The sequence below is a fragment of the Sinohyriopsis cumingii genome, chromosome 2 (assembly GCF_028554795.1).
Source record: "Sinohyriopsis cumingii isolate HCF-2022 chromosome 2, ASM2855479v2, whole genome shotgun sequence".
Classification (NCBI taxonomy): Eukaryota; Metazoa; Mollusca; class Bivalvia; order Unionida; family Unionidae; genus Sinohyriopsis; species Sinohyriopsis cumingii.
Genome location: NC_142962.1, coordinates 85,045,170 through 85,057,606, shown reverse-complemented (window position 1 = coordinate 85,057,606; position 12,437 = coordinate 85,045,170). Strand labels below are relative to the sequence as shown.

At 33.9% G+C, this 12,437-nt stretch overlaps 1 protein-coding gene across 1 annotated transcript in view; it reads right to left on the bottom strand.

Moving 5' to 3' along the window:
* Positions 1-12,437, bottom strand: part of LOC149805307 (uncharacterized) — a 59,321-nt gene that overhangs the window by 7,547 nt on the left and 39,337 nt on the right. The window contains exons 13-14 of the mRNA XM_089934005.1: positions 6,716-6,889; positions 2,513-2,765 (exon numbers count right to left, since the gene is read on the bottom strand). Coding sequence (XP_089790131.1) covers positions 2,513-2,765; positions 6,716-6,889 — 427 coding nt within the window. The remainder of the gene's footprint in view (positions 1-2,512; positions 2,766-6,715; positions 6,890-12,437) is intronic.

Here is a 12,437-nt window from a genome sequence, read left to right as displayed (position 1 = left end):
TGATAAATTATAGTATAAAGAATAGTGCAGTTTTGGGCATATGTAAATTGGAGTCAATGCTTGTGATTTTTTTAAAAGTCACCAGCCCTGGGTCTATGTCTAAATAAAGACTTTCTTTGAGCAATGATCAACACCAAAGTGTTAACACTCAGCGTGCACAGCAACTTTGTTTTGATCAAATTCTAGTGAAAAGAATCTATGCTTCCACTCCATACTTGACATTAGAACTACAACTCCTTTGAATGCAACTTTTGTCACTAATTCAGCAGTAGACAGTCTTCTATAATTGTTTAGCACATCATCCTCATTATTGTCAATCAAGTAAATAATATGTGAAATGGTGGTTGTTTATCCCAGACCAGCTTGCTTGTTAATTGTCTCTGTGGCAATTAACTGTATAAACTGCTCCAAGATAGTTTTATATGACATCTGACCATGACTGTAACATATACTGTTTGCTGTGGAGTTTTTGTTTTGCATTTTTTCAGAAAGATTACTGAAATCATGTTGTTGTTTTTTAAAAACACAACTGTGTCAAGGGATTTGGGAGTAAAAAATCATGTTTTATCAGGACATGTCATGTTACAGAAGGTATGCAGACAAGAAAGGTAAACAACTGTTAAATTTATGGAAGTAATTAAAATATATGTTTAAAAATCAGCCGTGGAAACTTTGTCAACAGTACGGAGAAGAGACACAGGTCTGTAATTAAATACAATGGAGGGCCACACTTTAAACCTGGACAATCATTTGCTTCGTTTCAAGAATCTAGAAAAGATGGCTTATCAAAGTGACTGGCAAAGTAAATAATGTGGATGTGAGTTCCTTATCTAGCTCATGCAGAATACAGTTATTCATGCCACTGTGATTAGAAGCTTTACCAAAACAAAGGCTTCTGGGAACAATTTCTTTCTGTTATGCATTAGTTCTAATGAACTCAAGCTTACATCCATATATAAAGATACATCTAGAAGGTCAATATTTGTTTCATATAATACAATTTGCTCTATTAAAAAAAGATAATTAAATGCAACAGTTTTGTCAACTTCTTTGGTGAATACTGAAACATTATGTTCATTGTACAAAAATGTGTACTGTGAGGGCAGAAAAAAACAGCTGAAAGGCTGACCACCTATTTTTGGAAGATATGCTAGATATCAGCTTTTTGAGCTAACTTATCATTAAGTATCTGTTTGGCTTCTTGAATCTGAGATTGTTTTGTTCTGCTGGGAACAAAACTTAGTCAAATGAGGTTAGATTGGATTGATTGGCTTGGCAAAAGGCTCTCTTACATGTATGTATTGACCTTGTTTGTTGTCAATATCCATGGAGCTTCTGATGGTTAAACTTTACCATTTCCATTTGGAATATATTATTCAGATATCAACACTATGTGGTCAGTGGTATGTTAAGCATATTTGTCAATATTGTCACATTTCAAGTAATCCTGGTGGTCAGTAGTGGATGTCCCAGTCAGTAATAGATGTATTATTATACAGGATTGCACTTTAGAAAAGGGCTTCATAAAGTGGACTTTCTCAACAGGAACTTCTAAGTAACCCTAAATTGTTTGGCTTGGCATTATTGGCATTCATTAATTTATAATTATCATATCTCCGCTTCCAATTTTTTTCGGGATCCTGCAAGTGTTATATGTTCTGCTTTATACAACTAGAAAATTAGTATAAAATGCAGGAGTTTCTCTAAATGTTTTGAATTATTTTAGAGACTTCAGGTGCTATTCAAGCCGTAACACACCATCTTAACCTAACCATGAAAATCATCACATTCATAAGATTTGATTGGTATGTTTCTTAATTAGATAAAATAAATTCTTTGACTGGAAATGTGTGACATCATTTAAGAGCTTGGAAATAAATTCAAAACATCTCAGGCAATATAGATTTAGATATTGCATCAATAAAAATCAATACTAATTATGTAGTGGATGAGAGAAGTATTAAGATAATAGCTGAAATGTCTTCTATTGATTTTGACAAGAAGTACTCATCTAGGATGACAGTTCCAGTCCATATAAATTTTGGATAATGAATGTACTCTACAACAGTAAACTTTCCATGTCCATGAATGTCATCTGGACTTGTTTTAACATAAAATAAATTGTATCTGGACTTACCAGTAAATCAGTCTAGAACCAATATATCTGAATAAATGAAACTGAAATTAAGACTGATCTTAAACTGACCAATCAATGACCTAATGTAAAGACTAACATTGGTGACATTTGGACCTTGTGCGGCTTTCATCAATAGAACTTAACTCTAGACTTAAACTAGATACTGAAGTGAGCAATTAGATTTGCTGAAATTTAAGTCTGATATAGTTCCACTAATCAAATGGATGGAGTCTAGATTTTAAATGTATGATATCTTGGTGAATATGGACAAAGGTGTCCTAATTTGGTCACCCTATCAACCAAAGATATGATATAGCCAGTATACAGTGAAAGACCATATGTCCACTGACAGTAACTGTTCAGGTTTAAACTTACTCTATTCTAAAAATTCCTTTCAGCCAGAAATGGTCTACTTCACCAAACCTATAGTCAGATAAAGAAAGATTAGCCACAAGTTTCTCAATCCCAATTGCCATTTTGTTGTCACAGGGGTCAAGGAGGACAAAGGCCCTCATCGATCTCCCAATCATGTCCACATCCACACAGCAGTCCACTCCAGTGCAAGAGGTAGGAATATGACAGGAAACTCCATTATGGAGAGGTACCAATGGCAGATCAAAGGGACACTCTGAAAAATAGAAATTAGATATCAAAGTGTATATATCGCTGACAGAGGAAAAAAGAGCAGCAATGTATCCCTCAAATATACTAATTTCCAGCAGACACTACAATACTGTTTTAGAACTGCACACACTACTTGTACTCGTTTTATATTGAAACAATCACTCAAAGGAACTTTCTTCCACTATCCATCGTATCAGCTGACACAGTGGACAGCTTTTAAAACCTAAAACTGTGTTAGTTCTTACATCCACTCAGTACCTGTAAACTCAACAAATTATGATAAAAAGTTTTACTGATCATCTAAATAGTTCAGTTACACATGCACAACCCAATTCCTAGCACCCTGCGTATGGAGACATAGCAACTAAAATTTTACACCATGAGATTACTGATATAATAAGAAAGAAAAAGAAGAGCAATAATTTCAGGCAACATGGCATCTGACCTAACAGTTTGTGAATGAGTAATCTTGATGGTTGAAAGAATGAATTTCCTTGCATAAGGATAAACAAGTGACAAATAAAGTTCTTTGCATACATAATAGAAGATTTTACTATCTACACTCAAGGATTCCTGAAATTGTAACGATGTTCAGGCAGTTATATTTTCAAGTTAATAAACCTTCAATGTAGTTTTAGTATGCACATAGAAATTTGAAGAAAAAAAGACATTCATTTTAAAACATTATTATTATTATGCTCAAAACTAGAAAGAGTGGTAGAGTCTCAAAGGACTTGGAATTAAAGCAAAATAAAATAATGGGCTATTGCTCTACTCAAATTTAGGTGGAAAAGACAGCCCTTAAAAGGCAAATTTGTGTCTCTAAAGCAACTGACATCATCAGAATATTTTTCACTATTCCCTTTTAGCTATCTTCAAACTCTAAATGGCAACTTCATTTCTTCTATAGCAAGAAACAAGAGTTTTATGTGCCTTTCATAATTGTGTAAGCAATAATATACTGTACTACCAGTATGTAAATTTAAATGTAATAGAAAACCAGAATGAGGATTAGTGCCATGCAATTGTGTCCCCCCTCTTTAAATAGAGTCATCATCATTATCATCTTTCTCATTATTTTTATTATTATTATTATTATTATTATTATTATTATAAATGTCAAGAGCTGAATTCAATCCATATGGCCCATAACTCTGTCAAAATTGTAAAGATTTTATAAATTATATAAAGGCAATCTATGTCAAATCAAACTTGCATGAACGTTTCATGGTTCCAGAATTATTATTCAGAAAACAATTTCAGTTTTTGATAATATGGAATCTGATAGACAAGGACAAACATTAAAAAAAACTGAAATAGGATATATTCAAGCACTTTAAGAAAACTACAACATACTGCTTCTCAATCAAGTTACGTGAAACTGTTCCTGAGCTATGCTGGTTAGAGAAGAAATTAACACACATGGCCCATAACTTTGTAAAAATGATGATGAACAACTAAAAACTTCTAAAAGGAACATCAATATCTAGAAGACAGTTTTCACACCAACTCACCAATGGTTCCTAAGCTAAGCTTACTACAAGAAACTTCCCTTGGTAAATATGAATTGATCAATAAAGGCATATTCAAGAAAGGTAAATTTAGGTCTGTTAAGGCAGTGCTGGCACCAAACTGCACAAAAATATGATGAATACCATGAGCTATGCTGGTTACAAGAAACTATTTGTGAAGGTTACAAATTTATCAAAATAAAGCTTCAAACCTATCCAAAAAAACATGCAAAAATGTAAATTTTGTCAGGGTAAAACTGATTTTAATTAATAGTTGCCTACTATTATTGCATTGTTATATCTTTTCCTGGTGCTGCTCTTCAGTCCAAGGACATTACTCCCTCCTCCATTCATTAATTGGAGGTTTTGAATAAAAGCAACATGATCGCAGTCTGATGCACATCCTTGTTTGATATCTCCAGTAAAAAAACTCAGGCTCTACTAATACTTTTTGTACAATCATTTTTCTTCCTTTTTTATAATAAACATCTTCATCTATCTTTACACCAAGTTGCACTCTTGCCATATTCCATAAGGCCATCATTATCTTCTACCCATAAGCTGTGCCTGGGTATGTGGAGTGTGACATCATAATAGCCATATAATCAATTGATAGTTATTGGCTATAGAATCTCCCCAGTGCAGGAGTAGGGAATAGTGCAATAACAGTGGGTTTAAAAATTAATTTTAATAGCAGTAATACATTACCAGCTAACTCTGCACTGCTAAATCTGCCAGCTTAAATGGAAAGTGAACATACCAATGTTGTCAGTAGAATGTTCTACTGCCAGATGCACAATGGCTTCATGATTTGTTTGGCTAATACATCAGGACCCAAAACATAAATACCCTCACTCTTATGCACCACTTAGAGATTATACATTTATGAGAGAGAATGCTAGAAGGCAGCTTTCAGAATATCACCCAAAGAGGGAGGATAAAAAAATGACCAACATACAACAATAGCCATGACCTCATAGTCTTTAATTTTCATCAAAAAGAGACTTCTCAGTGAGAGAATGATCAGTTCTTTTAACAGTCCAAACACTCCATCACAAGATGGTGGCTGTCAGAATTTCAGAAGCACCTTTAAAATGGAGAAAAAGATGGTTGTGACCCTTTTCTCCCTTTTGATTTAGACAAACTGTACCATCAAGATCTAACTGGGCAAACAATCTGTCTATATCAACTCTGGTACAGCAGCCAGGGATATGCACGTGGTTGTGTTTTACAGCACCTCAGCACAAATGTAGCTATCTAGTGCCAACTAAAGGTAAAGTTTAAAAAATGTCCCACAAAAAACTTCTAACAATTTAGGAAGGTGAACCTGACCCAAATCATGTAAATATTAAGTACAAGATAAAATACAGGATGTAAATTCAAAATTCTGTCAAATGAATATAAAATAACTAATAAATCTAACACATGTAAAACCCTTAAAAAATTATTAAAAGTTTGGTGTATAAACCATTTTCCCTTTAAAAGTTCAAAATTTCTTTCAACTGGTATGTCCACATACAGATTCTGCAATCAGTTCACATAAAAATATTTGTCTTACCAAGTGAAAACTAACAAGAATGAATTACACTGTCAGTGGTCACTTGCATGGCATGAATTTTGGCTGTAGTTCTCTCTTCAGGAGTTATGCAAGAGTCAGGTATGTGTGTCCAATTCATGATTGGCACAATACAACCTCATCTCTCTGATTAGTTCTTAATGAGGGATGCCACTTTCTTATAGTGACTAGTGTTCTTAATGATGAGGGAGAGGGATGTTTCCTCTGCTGCCCATAGGTGTGGCTGGAATCAGGAAGATTTCAAGTTTCAGCAAGTCATAATTTGAAGTGTGGAAAAGATAGAGTAATGCAATAACAGGTCTTGTATAACTGCTATTAAAGCACAATGTACATCACCAGGGATAAGGTAGTTCACTAACCAAATGGCGCTGAATTATGTCAAAGGGCTGCTAAACTTATTCAAAGGGTTGCTTAGCTTATGGGGAGTGTGAACAGAAAAACATGTACATGGACAGATGAAAAAGGTGTTTACCATAGGGCACCAGCATCTTGTTGCTGGGCCCTAATTATAATGATCACCTTATTTCATGAGGGCTCAGCTAGCGTGGGTACGTGGGAAAGCCTGCCAGTAACTTCTCAGGGGTCGGTGGTTCTTCCCTGGGTTTTCCAGAGTTCTTCCTTCACCATGGCCGCCATGTATAGCCTATCTTGTGCAGAAAAATGGCATTATACCTTAGAACAACCACAACGAAATTTCATGAGGGTGGGTGCTTTTTTTTTTGTTTGTTAATTCACCTTAATCTATATCCAAACATTTTAATAATCCATCAAAGGTTAAAGTCACACACAGAAACAATATCTATGTGATTATTGCTCTGGACAAAGCAAATTTTGTCACGTTCTTAAATGTCTTGTAAAGTAAATTACCTTTATTCCATCCATTGGAGCCACCAAGGAATGGGGGAGCATTGTGAGTGCACTGGAAGCTTCTCATGTATTCAGCTATGCCAGTTTCTTCCAAAAGCCTGCTCACCATGTAACTGTCCAGTTGCTGTGACAAGTCTAGTCCATTTTGTTTGTACCAAGACTGTAATGAGAAGTCTGTTGAATAGAAAAAATTTATTATAAAATTAGATTAAATGGTACATGCTATAGTATGTATCAAAGATAAAGCTAGCATAATCCTGTGTATTTTTTGTTGCACATGAAGTACAAGTAAGGAATACATATCTATTCTTTCCAATTCAGATTAATTTAGTAGGCACATGTTTAAATTTAACTGTGATTCACAAGTTCATATATAAATAATAAAATTTTAATTATGATAACTGTCATATTACCTTCTTGTTCAATATGACATTTTTTGCAGGCAAAGTCATACTTAAATAATGGAAAAACAAATAATAAACCAAAAGAACTAAAGGCATGCTCTCACAGTAAATTTTTTTAATGCATTAGGAGTCTATGATGGAACAATACAGCTCATGCAATTTCTCAATTCCCTATGTTCTGTGATGGGTGAACCAAATCCCTCCAGTTTTGCTTCATGATAATGCTCCACAGTAGAGGAATAAATACCTACAAGTTACCAATGTGCCTCATCAGGCACACTGAAAGCAACTCCACCATGGATGGGCTGGTTAATATAACTGACATTTTAAAGGCTAGAGAATAAAAATCACCAATGGAAATACTGAGATGTCAAGAGTGTTTTAAAAGCAGATACCATTTGAAGAATCAGTCATCTTTACTTCAATCATATATTTGGACAACAACAAAAAAATAAGTTCAGAAGTCTTGCATATTCAGTAAGTGTATAATGAAAAAGTTGATCAACTTCTTTTACAGAAATTGATGCTTTCATTTTTAAAAGAAATCTGAACTTAAACATTGACTTGATGAGAGGCAACCTTCTTGAGCCTCTCTTGAACAGCAAAAATGTATCCTCCTTTTACAAAGAAATATTAATCCTCTAAGATATGGTCAGTTAAATTCCAAACGACAACCATTACAGTTTAAAAACCAAACAAACAAACTGAATTTACACTGAAATGCAAACCATGTTCTTAGTCCTTAAGAAGTAATGGCACAGTCATGAGGCTGAATAAACGCAGCTTTGAACTAGTTCAATTCTGACTGCATGGTTATTGTAAGGGATTGACCGTTTTATTTATGGTTCTAGAATATGCTTTCCAGACCCAATCTTTTTTCTTCCATCACATATTAAATTTGATTCAGCTAAAATAAGGAATGGAATACTGTCTTTTCTATGCTACAAATCAGAGCAAGCAATTGTTTTCAAGCATTTACCACCCCCACCCCATCTCCATTAGAAAATGAATCTTGATTATTTTGCACCCAACATCGTGTCATGCGTGAATGGCGTCTTCAAGATATCAGTTGACTATTTCCCTCTTGTATGCGATTTTGTTGGCTCCAGTTTTCAGTCGGATAACATGCTCAAACCTTTGAGCACAACCACACACAATTGTTTCTCTGTGGTATCGGACAAAATTGATACATGCTACAGTATGGAAGCCTACGCTACTTATACGGATTTCGTGGAAATATTTTATTCTTTAATGCTCATGTTGAATAAAGGAATAAATGATAACAACACAAGGTTAGTTTCTTTCTTTTTATTATCAATTAAGCGTTTTATTTATCTATTTTATTGTGACGTGCAGTTGGGGGGGGGAGCACAAATGCAATACAAATTTATTTCGTTTCTTAAGTCTTGGGACATATAACCAAAGTGAAAAAATGTTTCACCATAAGTTCTGGAACAGGAAAAAAAATAATTATTTTATCATGTCCCAACATATGTGGTAAATACGGTACATTCATTTCTGTGAATGACACTTACATCAGATCATGTGGTCACTGTTTATGCTCTGGTCGAAACCTGCTATTTAAAGCAACTGGGTCGTAATCTCCACTCTCCAAAATGGAGGTCGCGGATTTCATTCAGTACTTACCAAGTTTTCATGATTAGAATCACAACTTATGAAAGCTTCAATGACTTAGGTAAAGGCTCTGATATTGATGTAGGCAGCAATTAGTTTTTATAAATTATCAAACAGACAGACAAGCTACACATATTTTTCACACATAATAGATGTGTACCAAAAATGTAAAATGGTTAAAATTGCTGTTAAACGTAACATACACTACATTGCAGGCCTATGCATATGGAGTCGAATAGGTAACTACTGGGTAACTTTGCACTATGAGGTAAAGGGTTAAAGAGTATTTTATATGTTTCTGTATTTGGTAGGCTGCTTTACAGCACAGTTACTGTCACTGAGTGGATAAAGTGCATAATTTAAACAAACACACACTTGACTTTGAATAATGAGGTTTCCAGTTCATGCACATACAGTGGAACCCCGCTACAACGCGATGATCGGGGTCCATAAAATCAGATCGCGTTAAAAGCGGGGTCGCGTTAATGCGGGGTTTTACAATATTTAACTTTTTTTCCGAGAACATATACGTGTATACATGTGCAATGATCAAAAGTCGGCTTATCATCAGATGAATATTAACTGGAATGCATTAATTAAGATATATTCAAAATAATCGATGGCTAATATATTTATAGGTTATTACTGTGCATTAAAAACATTTACTAATTTTTATTTGTTTGAACGATAATACAGATTGACCGATAATACCAGACTATCGCTATATCATGAAAAGTGTATCAACACCGTATGCTACCGTGCCGTCGTGGCATGCAGTTCATCCATAATGGATGTAATTTCATTGAAAATCGTACAGATTTAAAACATTCAATAATTTTGTAATAGTCTGAATTCGTCGTGTAAAATATAGGATGAACAAAATATTGAAACCATTTACTTGCCGTCTGATATTGTACGGTCATTGCATGCAGCTATTCCCGGGTCTACATACGGTGTCTGTATTGGATATTATTTACTTTCAACTGTTTGTTGTTTGATCACACCGCCAAGCACAGCACACATGTTGGCGGCTTTCGTCCTTTGATGTTTATTAAATTGTGCGACTCTTGTATCAACCACAGCTTTGTCTGCTGCTTGGCTGTGATTGCAGTTAAATAAGAAGCCCATGTCGGCTATTGTTTGAGCAACGACTGTATACAGATTTCATGGAAGACAATCACAAAGACGATTTACTGGCTTTACTCATGGATCCGTAATAAGTAACACTTCCGATAATGTTTACTTCGGCTTAACAATTCAAAAACCTAATGAAACCAGTTTTCTCTTCTAGAGTAGAATATGGAGCTTCACCACAACCTGTTCAAATTGATAAATTTCAGAAGCCAAGCGTTGTACACACTATTTCTCGTACTATATATATATCGTATTATTTTAGAATTCATACACGATCACTTCTCCAAAATCACTTAAAGAACCTGGATAAATTGTTAAGTTCCGATCGTTTATTATTAAAAGTCATACGCGAATTCTTCCACCAAATTATAATAAACGTTTTACACACTATTTCTCGTACGTTAAACAAATATTTTCACAGTCCGATAAAAATACACGTAAATGAATTTAAATTTCAGGAACCATGCCACGATCATATTATTTTAAAAGTCACAACTAATCTCATGCCCAAAATGAAGTTAATTTCTTGTTTTGTTTTTTTTACTTTTCTCCAAATTTTTTTTTTTCATGTGTGAATGAATATACGAAATTTCGGGAGCCATGCTACGACTGCGTTATATCCGAATTCGCGTTATGGCGGGGCGCGTTATAGCGGGGTTCCACTGTAGGTGGAAAAGTTCTTTCTTTCATTTTCCTCCATGACACTATAATGTCTATAAAGTAATAATTTTCTTACCACAAACTTTTCCAGATTTCATTTTCTCAACAGGTTTACAATTACTTGATTCTTAATATTTTAATTCTGAAGTTTGCCTAAAAACATTCACGTGTCAAGCATAAAACACTAAAATAAAATTCACATTAATAACATTTAAGCATTATTTTGTCTATTTCACATTGGTGGAAAAGTCTTCAAAAGAAAAGCAGGTTCATCTAATTTTTCTGTATTACAAATAATATGCAATAAGGAAATGAACACAAAAGTAAAACATTAATTTTATCTGATGCTCAAGTTTACATAGTGATATAAATATACAGGCATATAATTGACATAATATATTTACATTACAACAGATGGGTATATGGTAATCCAGGTTCTGGTAAGTTTTGAGATTTTGTATACATGGGTTGCTAATAATTTCTGTGAGTGAATTGTACAAAGACATGAATTCGTTTAGATACATGCTAGCTCTTCAGAAAGTGGGCTAAAATGACTGAATGCAGTAGGTCGGTCTCATTGTTATTAACAAAAGGGTGAATGACCTCTTTATTAATAGTTTGGAGCAAGACCACTGGTAATTTCAAACAACTAATGTTATTTCGATTAACAAATAAGCTTTATTTAGGTGATCTGAATGATGCAAGAGATGGAAGACAATATACAGATAAATGCAAATATATGATTCAATATTGATTACTTTATAAGTTTTTGTTTCTTTCACTGATTTTTGTTTTACAAGAATCAAACAACGAAATATCCTGTGGTTATACAGTATGATTCACTTATCCCTGAGTACAATGTTTATTGTCAACATGATGGCAAAGAAAATAAACCTGCAGAAGAGCTGCTGTTGTGCTTTTAGGTTATTAGTTTGAACATGAAATTAACATGTTTATGACAAGGAAAACAAAACACTTGATGCATTCTGTTGTGCTTGATTATTAGTTTCCACACAAAAATTTATTTTCAAGAAGTGTCTATATGAACCTTCATATATCAAGGATGACATTTTGTGACCATTTGTGATTAAAAGAGAAAACAAAATGCTACTTTGATAACACCAAAATAGTCACGTTTAAATTAAAATAAAGATCTGAAATCTTAATATGTTTTTAAATTTTGATGTTTTTGCATGTTCATATAGCAATGTCCAGAACTATGCTTTCTCAAGTCTGAATTACCCCTCTATAATACTATGACTGGATGTCCAATGAAATCAAACAGTATGTTAATGAGAACTCATGCATGGGGTAAACATCAGAACATGTATTTTTGTTGCACTTCATCCAGGTTATAATGTGATTTTGTTACCAATTCCATTTTTATTTGTATTTTCACAGCATGAAACAAATATCAATGATTTTCACATGAACATTAAAAAGGCATATTATATGAGCAGCAACAGAAACAAGGAAATAAGTATATCTGTATATCTGTAGATTCTGATAACTAGGTAATATGAAAAAAGTTCATTGCACAAAATGTGGTATAAATACGGTTTGCAAAACAATGTCATTATATTACTGCTATCTAAAATTTGATTTGGCATTATGTATCAAATATTATCTTTGCTTGAACTAGGAAATGTTGATAATTAACAGAAATATAATGTTTGTTCACTATAAAAGAATAAGCTTAATGCTCCTGAAAGAGATAACAATGTAGATAAATTGGTGCCTCTCTCTCTCTCAACCTGTTTAAAGCATGCTTGCAGGAGCCATAAACAGTAAATCACACCCTTTCAATGAAGACCATGTCCATTTCATGGTGGTGATTGGATGCAACTCCATTAGAAGGGGTTGTGCAGAGCTATCTCTGTGAGATACTG